Source organism: Macaca thibetana, chromosome 1 (assembly GCF_024542745.1).
Source record: "Macaca thibetana thibetana isolate TM-01 chromosome 1, ASM2454274v1, whole genome shotgun sequence".
Taxonomy (NCBI): Eukaryota; Metazoa; Chordata; class Mammalia; order Primates; family Cercopithecidae; genus Macaca; species Macaca thibetana.
Window position 1 is genome coordinate 24,604,434 of NC_065578.1, and position 17,001 is coordinate 24,621,434.

The following is a 17,001-nucleotide window of genomic DNA, read 5'->3' on the forward strand; positions in this document are numbered from 1 at the left end:
ACCCTGGACGGCCCCCCCAGGGCTGGATCTGTCACACAAAGCAGCGGCAGCAAGTGGGGAATGGCTTTGTGGAGGAGGGAAGTGGCTCATCTGCTCGGAGCTGCTCCAGCCTTGAGCCTGCCCTGCACTGGCCTGTTGAGATGGCTGGGTGGGGTGGGCATGGGGTGGGTGGTGCACATCCCTTTGCAGGCCCATGACCAGGCCTGGGACCTCTTGGTCTCCAGCCTTGCAGTCACACTTGCTCAGGGACCAGGGCCTTGCAGAGGGGATGGTCATGTGTCTGGATGGCACAACAGCCTTGAACACCAGACCCCACCATGTTGATCCCTCAGTCCAGACTAAAGCAAGGCATGCATCCCAGAGGTGAGCTCCCCACGGAGAGAGGCTATTTACCTGGACTTGGGGAGTAAGCAATGGAGACCGGGAGGGGAGGAGGGGCCGCATCCAAGCACACACCAGCCTCCATGTGGGCTCCAGGAGTGCCAGGTCCTGCTGCAGACAGGTCTGGGACCGGCTCCTCCAGCTCCTGGCAGCAGCAAGGCCCCTGCCTCCTTGAGAGACAGTTTGCCAGCACAGGGCAGGGCGGAGAGTCTGGGAGAGCCTGGGAATGCAACACTTTAGGGGAGCTTCCCTGGAGACAGAGGCCTCTGGAGTCCTGGCTGCCCTGCACCTCTTGGAAAAGTCATTGACCCTCCCTGAGCCTTGGATTCCTCAACTATACAATGAGAATGGTGACAACAGCAACGATATTAATAATGCCTAACTCATAGGCTTATCATGAGAATTAAATACAGTGGAGAGTTGTAGCCTCATTTTATAACACTGTGAAGTCTGATGCTGGTGTAAAGTGAGGTCACCCTTGTCATTATTAGGATGACTTTGAGGCTTGTTAACACTTCTGGTTGTTTGTGTGAGGCCAAGGAAGCTGAGAATCCTCCATTACCCGTCTTTGGGTTGGAGAAAGATGGAGGAAGAAGGAAGGAGTGTCCCCCTCGGCCTTCCTTGTCCCCTGTGTAGACAGTGGCTCTTTGGGATACAGAATGGGCTCAGGCAGCCACCCACAGTGCCCTAGGAACTGGGGAACACTCAGGCAGGTGGGGGAGGTGAGGAAATGTCCCTGGAAGAAAGCAAGGTGGGGTCACTCGACCTCGAACCTTGACTTTCTCATCTGAGAAGTGGGAATGATGACCCTTGCCACGCTCTGACCTCACTGAGCCCTGGGAGGCTGAAAGGGAGCGGTTTTGCAGGTGCTCTGTGGGTGGAAGAGTTCCCCCAGGTTAACAGATGAGCACTGCTGTTCTCAGTGATAAAGACAGTGGTGTTCAAAGCATGCTGGGGGAACCCTCCGGGGCAAGGAGGGTGACAACAGGCATGTCCGGCTATGGGCAGGCCTCTCTCTGCAGCGCCCCTGTGTCCCATCTCCACCCTGCATGGGAGGGGTTGGCAGCCCTTTTCTGCAGCTGAGGAAATGGGGCAGGGAAGGGCTGCACATCTTTCCTGAGGTGCCAAAGCCAGGTCCGTGGCTCAGGTGGGATTTACCCCAGATCTGGTCCTGGCATGATGCTCCAGCACCCCTGATTTGCAATCCCAACTTAGGAAAGAAAATAGAAATGATTAAGGCAAGTATGGGCATGCCCTGTGCGCTCTGAGCTGAGGGCCCAAGAAACTGCTGCTCACTGAATACGCAGCTGCCAGGCCCCTCCTTCTTAGCCCCAGCCTGTCCCTGTCTGCCCCACAGCCTCCTCAGAGAACCAGGGAAGGGCCTCGCTGTCTTCCTGCTAAGCCCTGGGGTCTCCCTGGGAAGGAGAAGTAGCCTGACCAGAGCGGGCTTCGCCTCCCCTCAGTCTAAGCTCCAGCCAGCAGCTCTCCAGGCAGGTTCTGGCGCTCCTTGGAGCACAGCCAGGCATCACTTTGCTGCCATCGCCTTGGCAAGGGCTGGGGAAGGAAACCAAGCCCAGCATTTATTTGGAATGCTGGAAATTGCAGGAGCTCTGCCAGGCAGGTGCTGATTCCTCTCAACTTTTGTTATGAAAACCACCACCACCTTGCCTGGCTCACCAGAGCCGGGCACAGGTACGGGAGGAGTATCAGTGGCCAGGGTGACCTGTCTCAAGGGTCTGCATCTTACAAGTGTCCCCACTGTCCCCCTCCTTTCTGTCCTGCAGAGCGGAGAAGCATCCTTGTTTGAGGTGAACATTCGCTACATCGGGGGACTCCTCTCAGCCTTCTACCTGACGGGAGAAGAGGTGGGTTGGCCCTTCACGACCCCTGGACTGTCCAGTCTGGAAAGGGCTTTGGAGAACATCCAGTCCTTCTCCCTCAGGCCACCCATGGGGAAAGAGACTTCAGGGGGCAGGGATGGGCCTGGGGCCGCCCAAGTCCGCCCCTGAGGGCCTGTTTTCCCTCCGACCATCCCTCCCCTCCCTGCTTAATCAGTCATTGCTTATGGTGGGCATGTTGCTCCCACCCCGGACAGCCCCCCAAGGCTGAATCTATCACACAAAGCAGCGGCAGCAAGAGGGGAACGGCTCTTCCTCCTTTACTCTGATGCCCCCATTCTGCTGCCCAGGTGAGCCCAGCTGACTCCCACGGGTGCTTGTACGTTCTCTGAGAGCAGCAGCTGGGTCCACACAGCACCCGCTCGGATCCCACTCAGCATCCAGCAGACACGTGGGCTGCTTTTCACGGGTGTTTGTTCTCAGGACTGATAAAGCCAAGACCAAGACCCCCAGGCCTTGTCCTCCACAGCCACCCCTTGCCCTCCCCTCCTGGGCCAATCACCAGCCAGACACCTGCTCCAGGTCTCACGGGGCAGCAGGTGAGGTGGGGCAGCCACTGCTGTATCTGCGAGTGTCAGGCCTTGCCCCCAGGTGAGCTGTGTTGGCTTCCACAAGGAGGGCTGGGAAGTGCACGCTGCAGGAAGGCAGAGTTGGTGCAGTCAGGAAACCTGGCCCTCACTCCACGCCACCCTCACCTACTCATGGGCTTAGCGAGCTCCTTGTCCCACCCTGGGCCTCACCTCCTTCCCCAGCATGGATGGTTCTGATACCCCTTCGCTCAAAGAGCTCTTAGGACATGGGATAGGAAGAAAAGTGTGGGGCCCCAAGGCTGACGGCTCCAAAGTCCATATTCTCCTCCCTGCAAGAGAATTCTGAAAACCACAGAGCTCTATAGAAATGGGAGGCTTCTTCATCCCCCATCCTGAGCTCCAGTGAAAGCACAGCCCAGATATCTGGTGGCGAGGTTGGCTGAGTCCCCAAAACATCAGTCATTGGTCAGTTCTGTTCCCCATTACTCAGATGGGCTGCCGTGAGGCTGGACGCCCCACTGCTCTGACCACCCAGAGACAAATAATGATGCCTGCCCCCCCGCCACTCAAGAAGCCATAGAGGTGAGGCAGGCAAGCCACAGAATAATCCCTCTTCACCTCCACCACTGCTGTCTGGAAAGTCATTTCCACTTTCCTTCATCTGTGAAGGTGCCAGGGGCTGAAGTCAAGGGTTTCGAGGCAACAGGTGGGCGCCTTATCTCTGCAGTTGCTCCAGGCCTCTCTCCATCGAGCATAATCTCCTCAACAGAGATTAGCGCTTGTACCAATTTGTCCCCAAATAATTGCAGATGGAAGCCCTCAGCTTTGAGCCACCCGATGCCTGAATTTCATTTGAAAACTCCAGGACAGGAAAATGACAGAAGGAGCAGAAAAACATCCATGTTCTTCAAGGCATGTGCCCAGCCTCCTTGCTTGGCCGTGGTCAGTGGAGATGGCCTGCAGGAAGGAAGAGGGGAGGACACAACTGAGGACTCCCGGGGCGGTTTGGGGGTGAGCAATTCAGGAAAGAGTTGATGGCTGTTGAGACACATTGCCTCTTCCTTCCTTCCCTCTCTTCCATCCATCTTTCCTCCCTACCGTCCATCTTTCCTTCCGTTCTTCCTTCTTTCTGTCCATCTTTCCTCCCTTCCCTCCCCACTTTCCATCCATCTTTCCTTCCATCCTTCTATCCATCTTTTCTTCCATCCTTCCATTCATCTTTCCTTCCATCTATTTTTCCTTCCTTCCGTCTATCTTTCCTTCCATTTTTCCTTTCCTTTGTTCATCTTTCCTTCTGTCCTTCCTTCCATCCATCTTTCCTTCCATCCTTCCTTCCCTTCGTTTACCTTTCCTTCCATCCTTCCTTCCATTTATCTTTCCTTCTGTCTTGTCTTCTTTCCTTCTCCTTCCATCCATCTTTTCTTCTGTCCTTTTCTCCTTCCATCCATCATGCATCTTCCCTGCCATTTTTCTTCCCTTCCTCCCTTCCCTCTTCAAGGGCATCTGTGGTTCTGAGAACTTGCTTTGAGGCCTCAACTTCCTAGAAGGCACCAGCAGCTCAGCTTTCCAGAACGTAGACCAGATAGTGGGGTGTGGACAGGAGCACCTGTGACTTGAAAAACAGCTCAAAAGGCTCAAGGAGACGCCAACGTGGCCAGAACCCTTGGGTGGCCAGGCAGGCTCCTGTGCCAGTCAGTGCAGCACCTGCCATCTGGCCACACCTTACTGATTTGTCCCCCGAACACCTCCCTGAACCAGATGCCATGCTGTGTTCCTCATGTGCTTTCTCACTGGAGCCTCGGATGGCCCCGTCAGGTGCATGTTATCACCAATTTGCAGATGAGGAAACTGAGACTTAGAAGCAGTAACTGGCTCTGGGTCGCACAGTCTCTGAGGGCTGTGTTGGCCCTGACTCCTGACCCTGTGGCCTTTGTGCTATGGGCCTGGATCACAGCCTGGCATGGCATCACTGCTTGTCACCCGGGCTCAGCCACACTAGACTGAGGCCTCCCTCTTCCCTTAGTCCTTGAGCTCACATGCAGTGGGTGCCTGTTGGGTGGATCTTTCCATTCTTAAAATTTCCCACAAAGGTTTGTGGAATGAAGGGTGAAGGAGACCCCACACTTTTCTAGGCTGAGGCCTTTCTTTGCTTAAGATGAAGCTTCAGAGGGAGACCCCCTGCTAGGTAGGCCAGTCCTACCGAGAGCCAGTGCCCATGGGAATAACTTGCATAACCACAGCTGCACACGTGGTGTTGGCACAGCACTTCATAGTTTACAAAGCACATTCATTTCTCTGCATCCTCTCATTTGATTTCCACAAAGACCCCTGCAGCAGCGGGGCACGTGCCACCATTGTGTTGTGCGGATGAGGAAACCAAGGTGCAGTGAGGTTTCCTTCCCCCTCCCTTCTCCTCCACCTGGCTATTTTTGTATTTTTAGTAGAGACGGGGTTTCACTTTGTTGGCCAGGATGGTCTCGAACTCCTGACCTCAGGTGATCCACCCACCTCAGCCTCCCAAAATGCTGGGATTGTAGGCATGAGCCACCGCGCCTGGCCTACAGCATCGTTTCAATAGCTGCATGGTATTTTGTTGCATGGAGCCATTATCTAACCACTTTCCTATTGTTTGATATTTAGAACACTTCCAGTTTTTCCCACTATTCTAAGGGGCGCACTATAGCCACACAGCTGCGAAGTGGAAGGATCCGCACTTGGGCCCTGACTCCCAGCCCTGCGCCCTTCCCACCTCACAGAATGCAATTCCTACTGGTTTCTCTCACCCCTGTTCTGGAACTGTGGCCACTAGGCTGTATCTCTGCGTTGGAGAGATAGCTTGGTGTCCTGGAAAAGAGCCCCTTAACAGCTCCACAACCTTGGGCAAGTTGCTCCTCTGAGACTCAGTTTCCTCATCCTCACAGTGGGTCAGCGCCTTCCCCACAGGCTGTTGCAAGGGCTGAGGCCGGGCACGCCTGTCCGCACACATTCACTCAGCATCCTTCCGGGGACAGCTGAGACCTGCAGTGCCAGCCAGCAGCAGGGCCTTCAGAGGAGGGGATGTGGTTTGCTGGCAGAGAGGAGCATCTAAGAAGTGTTAGTTCAGCATCCCCAGGGCTGAGGGCAGCCAGACGGCTGCGTGGAGCCTCAGCATCTGGGCTGTGGTTCTGGTGGGTTCCTTTGTTCACCTTGGGCAGCCTCCCTGGGGGCAAATGAAGAGATAAAGAGCCTCAGTGCGACCAAGGGCCTTGAGAGCCCTTTGTTGTTACTAAGCCTGGCTGTGCACCAGAATCCCAGAGAGCAGATCTGTCTGTCATTCTGGGCTTTGGAATCTGAATCCTAGACCAGCTCCCCAAGGGATCTGCTGGGGCTGGTCCCTGTGCCCGCTTCTGGGCCCCTCTGTCTGGCACTAGACATTCTCATCTTCTCTGACCCATCACTGCCAGACGCAGTGCAGCCCCTCCCTCCCACGAGAAGAAAACCACCCCCACCTCAGAGACCTCAAGTCCACATCCCTATAAAGTGTCCTGAAATTCCCCTCCCACTGCATTCCCTACACAGCTGCCTCGGCAATTTCTAATTGTCGGGGAGCCGGGGCAGGACTCAAGAAGGCTTTGTTTTGCAAGGACCACAGGAGGTCAGCAAACTGGGCCCCCTCAAGGTCCAGAAGTGAAAAGACCTGTGTATTCCCCACTCTGAGTGGTTTCCTAGGGGCTTGTGTCTCATCTTTTAAAAATAAATAACATTTATTGTGGCTGTTCTTTTATTATGAAAATCACAGAGGAAATAGAGATGAGCCAAAAGAAAATAAAAATGATCCATACACTTAACCCCCTAGAAGGCCATTATTAATATTTTGTTATATTTCTTTCCTTTCTTCCATGTCCACGGGATCTTTACCAAAGTTGAATTACTCCGTTTTGAAATGTATTTCTCTTAATAGATTATAAACCCTTTCTTTGCTGTTAATATTCATCTACAGCAGCATTTTATTTTATTTTATTTTATTTATTTTTGAGATGAGCTCACTGGAACTTCTGCTTCCCAGGTTCAGGTGATTCTCCTGCCTCAGCCTCCCGAGTAGCTGGGATTACAGGCGCCTGCCACCACGCCCGGCTATTTTTTGTATTTTTAGTAGAGATGGGGTTTCTCCATGTTGGCCAGGCTGGTCTCAACTCCTGACCTCAGGTGATCCGCTCACCTCAGCCTCCCAAAGTGCTGGGATTACAGGTGTGAGCCACCGCGCCCAGCCCACAGCATCGTTTCAATAGCTGCATGTGATTTTGTTGCATGGAGCCATTATCTAACCACTTTCCTATTGTTTGATATTTAGAACACTTCCAGTTTTTCCCATTATTCTAAACAGTGCTGGAGTAAATAAATCTTTTTTTTTTTTTTTTTTTTTTTTTTTGAGATGGAGCCTTTCTCTGTCACCCAGTCTGGAGTGCTGTGGCCGGATCTCAGCTCACTGCAAGCTCCGCCTCCCAGGTTCACGCCATTCTCCTGCCTCAGCCTCCCGAGTAGCTGGGACTACAGGCGCCTGCCACCTCGCCCGGCTGGTTTTTTGTATTTTTTTTAGTAGAAATGGGGTTTCACCGTGTGAGCCAGGATGATCTCGATCTCCTGACCTCGTGATCCGCCCGTCTCGGCCTCCCAAAGTGCTGGGATTACAGGCTTGAGCCACCGCGCCCGGCCATAAATAAATCTTTACAACATTCTCGATTATTTCTTCAGAATAAATTCCCAGGCAGGAAACGGCTGGGTCAGAAGGTCACAGGTCCTTTTGAATTAATCAGACATCTCAGAACAGTTTGAAGGGGTCCGAGCCTCAGGCAGGGGCCGTGACGCCTGGGATCTCCCTGTGGCTCCCTTGCTATCCTGTGGGTGGTTGAGGATAAGCTACTCACCCTCTCCCTTCATTTCCCGTCTGTGAAATAGGAACGGTGGGCAGGATCAGGATGTCAAAGTGGGACAGGCCTGTCCACTGCTGTTATGCAGGAAGAGGGAAACTGTCGCCCAGGAGGAAGTGGTCTCTGGAACCTGAGGGTGGTCTTGGCTCCCAGTCCAGTGCTCTTGACAGTCTGTCCAAATGGCACTACCCGTTCCCATGCCCTCTGCCTGTGGTATCGTCCTGCAGTGTGGGCAGGCACGGACCTTTGGAGACCGGCCCGTTTCTGCCAGGTCTTCATCTGGACTTGGAGGTGCCCCCCGCCCCCGGCACCTCACTGCTTTCTCCCTCATCTTCCCAGTAGCCGCCCCGTCCCAATGAGCAGCATCCAGCCTTTGCCACCAGAGTCCTGACACTGTGGTAGATGCTTTGCCACAATTATCTAATTTTTATTTCTCCCAACAACTCTGTAAGAAGGCCAATATTATCCTATTTTATGGACAAAAGCTGAGGCTCAGAAGTACCTTGCCCAAGTCCACGTGGCCAGCAGTTGGAAGGGCCGGGCTGGTGGGCTGCAGCACTGCCGCCCACTCTAGGCCTGCAGCCCTGGGTGGTTCATCCTGCCTGCAGCAGTTCTGGGGTTGATCTTCCCTCACCCAGCCTGGAGTCGAAAGCCCTTTGACCCCCTTCCTTTACAGGTGTTCCGAATAAAGGCCATCAGGCTGGGAGAGAAGCTCCTGCCAGCGTTCAACACCCCCACAGGAATCCCAAAGGGCGTGGTGAGCTTCAAAAGGTAGGACGCCATCTCGTTCCCCACTGGGGCTTTGCTGCGACCATGCCCGCCGCTTGTATGTCTTCTCTGGGTGGGGCTGGTGAGGAGGCTCCAGGGGCAGTGGGCAGGCAAGCAGGAGGGAGGACCCTTGGAACCACCTTTGTCAAGCTCGTTCTTTTATGATGTAGAAACTGAGGCTCAGGGAGAGGACCATACCTGCCTTGGGAGCCACAGTGAGTCAGTGGCACAGTAAAAGTGCCAACGACTTTCCTGGACAGGTGTTTGTCACCAAACCTGGGTCTCAGGGTTTAGTCCACATAAGCCTGAACCTCCTGGGGTGGGCAGGGGCAGTTCCTCTGGACATCCCACAGTGCTGTCTTAAGAGCCCTCCACAGTGGCCCCAAACACTCTCTTCCCCCATTGGGGTTCCAGAGCCAGCAGGCACATCACACCCTCCTCCTCCCCCAGTGAGGAGGTCCCCGAAGCTGCTAGGAGATCTCAGGATCCCAGCCCTCCCGGAGAGGAGCCTAGCTCTCAAGGAGCCCTAGCCACTGTCCCTGTGCTGCATGGAGCTACTTACTAGAAGCCACATCCCTGGGCACCCAGCAGCTCTCTGGGGCCATCCTCCAGGCCCTCCAACAACCCCGACCCTAGGAAGGCTGTGATGTTCCACCGTACCAGACTTCCCATCCCATCTCCCGAAGTGATTTCTTATCTCAGGGCTCTCAACCCAACAGAAGCTTCAGCCAGCTGTCCAGGAGGAGAGGCAGGGGCCCTGGGCTCTGGTTGGAGGACCTGTAGCTCCGGTCACTGTCCTGGGGAGGTTCCACCCTTCATGTCAGCCTCAAGGGCTTCACCACCTTTCTCTGGTCTTGCAAAAAGAGGGCTTGGCATGTTCAGCATCTTCATCAACTGTCCTCCCTGTGGTCGGGAAGAATTCCCAGGGTGTGAGCTCACTGGAATCTCACCATAGGCCAGGGAGGGGGGTGCTCTCAGGGGCTGGAGAAATCCCAGTCTCGATGCCAGGGTTGACTCCTCAGAGCTGGACTCTTGGATCTCTGCTCAGATCCCTCTTCCATAAACCCTGATCCTGGAGAGACACGGCCAGCTGTCATGAAGCCCAGACACACACACACTGTCCTCTGGCTCCCCCTCCCCGGGTCTGGGGTAGGACCTCGTTGGGGGCATCCTTTCCTCTTCTGTCCCTAGCCCTTCCCTAGGTCTCTCAGAGCAGGGACCTGATCTGACACGAATCCTGACATTTCTGATTAAGGAAGTGCGTTTGCTTTTAGGCTGTTTGTGTGTTCTCCATGCCATGTGCGTTCATGTGTATTTCCTGGCAACATCCCCCTTTTTGTTCTTGGTAAGAGAGGCTGTTGCTAAAAATGCCTGCCTCGGAGAGTGGCAGGGCTGTATGGGCCCATGTGGCACTGAGTTTGCTCTTCAGAGGGGGCCTCCTGGCAGGAGCTGGGCTACTGTTGTTGCACCTGCCCCCGGCAGGGCTCACTGTGGGCAGCCCTGACAGGAGGGGCAAGAACGTGGGCCCTCCAGGAGAGTAGGTAACCAGCCCTGCCCTACACATCAGGGTAGGAAGGACCCTGAGGGGAGGCCATTCCCCAGCAGGTTTGAGCTGCACCTCCTCCCTGGTGTCTGCACAGACCAGCCTGGGAGACTGAGGCAGGGCCAGCCTGACCTGGGACCTTCAGGGACACTGGACTGCCTGGGAGAGTGATGACGGCCCGTGCAAGGACCTCTGCAGCCAAGTCGGTCTCTTTCACTCATGCTCTCTCACACACATGCAAACACTCTCCTGCCACCCTTATAGATCATAAAGGCCCGGATACACAAGCTGGCCTTTGTCGCAGACACGCTGGCATCCATACACAGGCACACACATTCACAAACGAATATCCGTTTACACGTGCATGCTTCCGCCACACACAAATAGACATGTCTTCACAATCGCAAATGTCTGGTGAGAAGTCACTGTGCGTCAGGCATCACGTGAGCACGTGACATGGATTGTCTTTTCAACCTTACAGCAACCACAGGGACTCCATTTTACCAGTAAAGAAACTGAGGCTCAGAGAGGTGAGGTAACTTACCTGAGGTCACACAGCAGCAAAGCAAACTTAATTAGAAGCCCAGTCTGTCTGCCTCCAAAGTTGATGATTACACCATACTCATGAGTGTACCTGCCTAGAAGCTATAGCCAGGGTGGGGAGGGGCATTGTGGAGCAGCCCCCTCCTGCCAGGAAAGAGAACACACAGGCTCTGCGCCCACTTGCACTTGAAAGGCTGGGAGAGGAGGGCAGAGCTTCCTGCTGGCACATTGGCTCACAGGGCTGAGCAGAGGACCTCCTGGTCTCTGGGATGCTGCCCAGAGCAGATGCATTTGGGGCACAGAACACCTAGGATTTGGAATTGGATTCAGTTCTACCACTTACTGTGTGGCCTCGCCCTCATTCTATGAAATAAAGATAATGGTATCTACCTCCGAAGTTGGTTGTGAAGGTAAAATAAGAACCACCAGAACCACCTAGCACAGATTAGAAACTTAGTAACAACAACATTTACATGTGCATAATTACATAATGATAAAAATGACAATACTTACATGCATAATTTATACCTCACAATAACTCTATGAAGTGTGGGTGCTGTCACTTAAGGGATGAGGAAACTGAGTTCTAGGGAAGTTAACCAACCTGCCCGAGGTCACCTTGCTGGGACTTGGAGAAGCCAGCATTGGAAGCTGGGCAGGAGAGGAAAGGCACCCAGCCACCTGCCCGCCTCTGCCCAGGCCGGCTCACTTGTCTGCCAGGGCGTCTCCACCACAGGAAGCCCACTCGGGAGGGTGAGCGTGTGGGAGTGGGAGAGAGGAAGGAGAGGCCCACGTGGAGGAAAATGAGAACAAAAGACAGCTGGAGGGCTGGTGGCTTTTTCCTACTTTAAACTTCCCTGAGAATACAGGAAGAATGAATTATTCAGGAAGCTCTCTGAGACTCACTGAGATCACAAGCTGGAGAGAGAAGTCTCAGCTAGCCTTGGGGGAAGAGGGACAGAGAGGGGGCAGGATGGCAGCTCCCTCTTTCCCTCTGGGTGAGTGCAGGGCCGTCTTAGGGTGGGAGGCCCAGCAGACCTGTTTGAATCTTGTCTCCATCATCTTCTGCCTCTGACCTCAAACACTTCACTTCCCTGTGTGAGCCTCAGTTTCCTCCTTTGCATAGGGGTATGAATGATGCTTTATGTTATGGGCTTTCAATGAAGTAATGATGTAAACTGCTTGCCCCAGTGCCTGGCACATTATAGCAGCTCAATAAATGGAAGTTCTTTTGTTTATTCAGATCAGGAGCCAAGTTTCCCCTCCTGTGCAACCCATCCCTCCCCCACTGTCCCCTGCCCCAAGCCAGGATGAAGGGGGTGGCTGTCTCTACATGTGTTGAGGTCACCTGACCCCAAAGATCTCAAAACCTGAGTCCTCCATCTGTTCCCAGAAGCTGGGAGGCTGGTAAGTGTCCCTACTTTCCCAGAAACCACATCCAGCCCCAAGAACGGAGTTAAGAGAGAACAGCAGCATCAGGGGAGCCCCAGCCCTACCCCAGGAAAAGCAGCACCCCTCAAGTGGCAAACAGTGACCTCCACACACCCACGCCTGCCTTCCTAAGTCCGTCCATGGAGACAGAGGGGCAGACGGGCCAGTTCCTGGGAGGGCAGTGCGACCAGCAGCAAGGAAGCAGAGTGCCCCTGGCAGAGCCCGTCCCTCAACCTGTCCCACACTAACTGCACCTCAGAGCCGCTACAAATGGGAGGACGTCACTCCACCCTGCTCTGCCCCACCTCTGTCCACAGCCTTCCTGCAGAGACCGTGTGCCCCTAGTTGTCCTAAATGTCCCACAGGAAAGATAATCATGATACATAGAGGAGACTGAGGCGCAGGGAGGGGGAGCAGCTTGCCCAGAACCACCCCCATTCTGCACCCTCTTTTCCTCTTTATCCCCACAAAAGCCCAGGAAGGAGGAGGCATGAACCTAGGAGATGGAGGCATCACCTTTGCCGTGTCTTACGGAGGCAGGCACTGAGGCAAGCAAGGATTAAGTGGTTTGCCCGAGGTCTCCAGCTGAGTGACACTTGAACCTGCACCTTCTGGCTCCAGATCTCAGGGAGACTGTAAATGAATGCTCCTGGAAAGGCAGTGTCCTTGTTCCCTATCCTGTGATCAAAAGAGAAGCAAGCTGCACAGCAGTTAGCACAGGCTCTGGCGTCAGAGCCAGCGCTGGATCCCAGCTCTTCGAATTACTGTGTGATCTCAGGCGGGGGGACATCACTGTCCTGTGCCTTGTTTACCCCATTTGCAAAAGGGGCAGCTGTGAGGATTAACCAGGATCCAGCCTCTGCATTCTTTGTCTTTGAAAGCACACAGCTCCAGATGTGTGGTCACACCAGAACTCCCTGCCTGTCTCGTGTAGGTTCCATGAAATTCCAGGCCGGGGCCGTTTCGTGTCCATGGGCAGCACTGACAGGGTGCTGGGAGAGGGAAAGAGCTAGGCGGGGCACTGCTTTTCATGGGCCCCATTTGCACCCGAATCACAGCACTGTTTATCCTCCACATGCAGAACCACCAGTGGTTGTGAGCCATCCGGCGCCTTCAGCCAGAGGACAGCAACTGGGTGTTCTGTGGGGTCTTTGTGGTCCCCGACGGCATTAACCACATCATCTGTAAATTCAGCATAACTCTTGTACCAGGTCTCGAGTTCCTAACTCTTACAGGGGTTGCTTGATGATGGAACAGAGAATATTCCAAGTCAGGCCTGGGTTCAAATGACCTTCAGTGAGTTACTTTATCTCAGTGTCCTCATCAGGAGGATTCACTGGAATTGTACGGCAAAAGCTCCTGGTTCCGTGCCTGGCACGTAGTAGGTGCCCCCACCGAGCAGCTGCCGTTACTCTCAGCAGAGGAGCCGGCCTGGCCAGCGGGGGGATGATGAGGGCTGCTTCTGTCTTTTCAGCGGGAGCTGGGGCTGGGCCACGGCCGGCAGCAGTAGCATCTTGGCGGAGTTTGGATCCCTGCACTTGGAATTCTTACACCTCACCGAGCTCTCTGGCAACCAGGTCTTCGCTGAAAAGGCAAGTCTCCTCCCCACTCCCTCCCAAACAGCTCCCACCTTCTTCCTGCCGAGCAGAGGGATGAGCGTGCAGCTGCCACGGGGTTTTCAGAGGCGAATGTGTCCTCCCTCGTGGATCAGCAGGAGGGCAGTGGGGAGCCCGGGAGCCCAAGCTACCACTAAGATAGCAAATAGCATCTACCTGTGCCCTAACGCCAGGTGGCAGGGAAGGTGAGCACGCAGAGTCAGTAAGATTCTACAGAGGGAAAGGGAGAGACAAAATTCTGCTGGGGAAAAGGTTCTCACTGGTCTGCGTCAGCTCAGTGGCAACCACCCATATGTGAAGTCTGGAGAAAGTGCAACTGAAATCTAGGCACCACCTTGCATTGGCAGGAATTGGCCACCTGGTGCAGAAGTCCCCTTTCCAGAGATGTTTAGCTTTTCCATGTGAGATCTGCCTGCCTTCTTCCCTGTGCCTGTTTAGCTCATGCCGTCAACAGGCTGGCATGGCAATACCCTGCCATGGCAGATGCCCCAACTGTTCATTCCTGCTGTTCAAGGCCACACAGGAAGCTGAGAGCACCAGTCAGCCCTGACAGCTGCCCATAACTGGCCTTGGGCAGTCCCCACTACCTGGAAGGGTCGCTGTAGGTCTGATCTTAAATCCAAAGAAGGGAAGTGCTCACACCTCCCTCAGATGGCACTCAGGCTCCAGCAGCTACGGTCCCTCCCTGAGGGCTGCCTGGGGAGATGGAAGCCGTGCCCATCCTCTAGAGCCCTCCAGGAAGAACTTTGTGGCAGCGCCACTCCCAAAGCCTTGTCTTCCCCCTGGAATGCCCGCCTTTTAGACCAGTATGGGAGCTGGGAGATGACTGATAGATTCCCACCTCTACGCCACAGCTCCCAGCTTGGCAACTGGGAGATGATCGATTCCCACAGCTACCCCATGGCTCCCAGTATCATGTCGCCATCCAGCCTCAAAGCATCACCTGGCTCAGCTGTGAGGAAACAGATTTCTGGGCTTCGCTCCAGGGCCAGGCATCTACATTTTTAATACGCATTCATGTGCTTTTTGACGCATGGTTTGGGAGCACTACTTACTCAATGTAGGAGTCCACCTGAGTGTCCTTAAGAAGCTCAAGAAGAGCTGTTCAGCCTCTTCTTGATTACTTTCGCTGACAAGGAGCTCACTGCCACCCTTAACAGCTCATCCTCCTGGCAGCCCTTCCTTCAAAAGTGTTTTCCTTACATTGAGAGGGACTCTGCCTCCCTGAAACTCCCCCGTTTGAAAGCTTGTGCAGTGAGTTTAACCTCGCTTCCCGGTAGCTCTTATTTTCTGATCCTTCCCCACCTCCAAGTCCCATCCCCCAACCTCCCTGTTTCCATTGCTCTTAAGTCAGACTCCTCTAGGAAGGTTCTAACCAGCTCGGAATGGAGTGGTACAGGGAACTCACTCCAGTCCCTGGTTATTCTGGAGTAATAGCTACCCCTGCCTGAGCACCCACTATGTGCTAGGCACATTATAATAGCTCCGCTCCTCCCAACAACCCTGTGAGGTGGGTCTTCCTGGTGCTCCCATATTTACAGAGGAGGAAACTAAGACTCAGAGAGGTCAAGTCACTTGCCCTGGGCCATCCAGCTGGTCAGTGATAAAGCCATGATTGAAGTCCAGGACGTGCTGGCTCCTTCCAGACCAGATTGATAGAGCAGGCTGCAGGCTTTTGCTCTAGAGTCCATCCGTCTGTCTCTGTCTCCTCTACATTTACATACTCTGGCTATTTTCATCCCCCAATCATGCCTCCCACAGAGGCAATTATTGGCAGTCAACAAATTGGCCCAAATTCTAGAAGCGCCCGCGCTCTCCAGGGGAGCCAATTTAGTCTGCTTCACTGCTCACCACCAGGACAGTCGAGAGTAACTCAGGTACAAGCACATTCCTGTCCCGGTAATGGACTTCGTTAACATAAATGGATATGAAGTCTGACGTGGCAAAGCCAAGTGCTGTCGCCTGGAAAGGAAGGTCTGACTCAGAAAGGTGGCTGTCCCGAACTCCCGGCCCTGTACACACATAACTCTATCAACATGAGACAGGGTGGTCCCAAGGGCCTTTCTCTCCCGAGGGGTCTTGTGCTGGCTAGGATGTGCTGAGTAGGATTTAACCATTGTCGGAGAGCAGGCACTATGGATAAAGCCCTCCTGGATTCCACTTCTCACCTTCAGAGTCCCAAAGGTTGCAAACCCAGCCTCTTCCTGCTCCAGCTGGGGCAGCCTCTGCTCCGTGGTTACCACCCTGATCTGCATTGGCCCAGTGCTGCCCTGTGCCGGGCAGGAATATGTATGGTTTATGTTGTCAGAATTCATTCACGTCCTGGCTCTGCCACTTAAGGACCAGGTGGCCATCAGCAAGTCACCAAACCTATCTGAGATTCAGGTTTCTTGTCTGTTACACTGAGATAATCCCTTGTCTCGGTTATAAGGGTTGGCGATAATGTATATAACAGATCTGGCTCAACGGAACTGAGAAAGGTTAACAGCTGTCATTGCTTTTTATAATTATTACTCTTTTTATTAAAACCCTGAAATGCCTGTTAGGGCATGGGTTATTCAGGAGCCCAAGCCTCTTCCCTGAAATGATTCCAGGATATCAGATAAAATAGCATATTACTAGACTGGGCCATATGAAACTGCCAATATTGGACCTTTTTTGATTGCCTTATATACTTACTGTTTTTTAAATGGCCAGAATACTTAAGTTAGCAACACTTAGCACTAAGCAGTTTTCAAGAATATAATACATTGTTATGAACTACAGTCATCATGTCTTATACCAAAGATCTCTTAAACTTTTTTTTTGTTTTGTTTTTTGAGACAGAGTCTTGCTCTGTTGCCCAGGCTGCAGTGCAGTGGCACAATCTCGGCTCACTGCAAGCTCCGCCTCCCGGGTTTACGCCATTCTCCTGCCTCAGCCTCCCAAGTAGCTGGGACTACAGGTGCCCGCCACTACGCCCGGCTAGTTTTTTGTATTTTTAGTAGAGACGGGGTTTCGCCGTGTTAGCCAGGATGGTCTCGATCTCCTGACCTCGTGATCCGCCCGCCTCGGCCTCCCAAAGTACTGGGATTACAGGCACGAGCCACCGCACCCGGCTGATCTCTTAAACTTAATTCCTCCTAACTGAAATTTTATATCCTTTGATCAGCATCTCCCCAACCCTTGATAACCACCATTCTACTCTCTACATCTACTTCTTTTTTTTTTTTTTTTTTTTTTTATTTGAGACGGAGTCTCTCTGTCACCCAGGCTGGAGTGCAGTGGCATAACCTCAGCTCACTGCAACCTCCGCCTCCCAGGTTCAAGCGATTCTCCTGCCTCAGCCTCCTGAGTAGCTGGGATTACAGGTGCCCACCACCATGCCCAGGTAATTTTTGTATT

General features: G+C 53.6%; 2 protein-coding genes across 2 annotated transcripts in view; one reads left to right on the forward strand and one right to left on the reverse strand.

The window, feature by feature from the left end:
- The window catches only part of SYF2 (SYF2 pre-mRNA splicing factor), a 466,254-nt gene extending 462,887 nt beyond the window's left edge, over window positions 1–3,367 (reverse strand). Inside the window, exon 1 of the mRNA XM_050792726.1 lies at window positions 3,364–3,367. The gene's annotated coding sequence lies outside the window, so the exon portion shown is untranslated. The remainder of the gene's footprint in view (window positions 1–3,363) is intronic.
- The window catches only part of MAN1C1 (mannosidase alpha class 1C member 1), a 179,277-nt gene that overhangs the window by 135,904 nt on the left and 26,372 nt on the right, over window positions 1–17,001 (forward strand). The window contains exons 4-6 of the mRNA XM_050791301.1: window positions 2,166–2,246; window positions 8,393–8,487; window positions 13,476–13,593. Coding sequence (XP_050647258.1) covers window positions 2,166–2,246; window positions 8,393–8,487; window positions 13,476–13,593 — 294 coding nt within the window. The remainder of the gene's footprint in view (window positions 1–2,165; window positions 2,247–8,392; window positions 8,488–13,475; window positions 13,594–17,001) is intronic.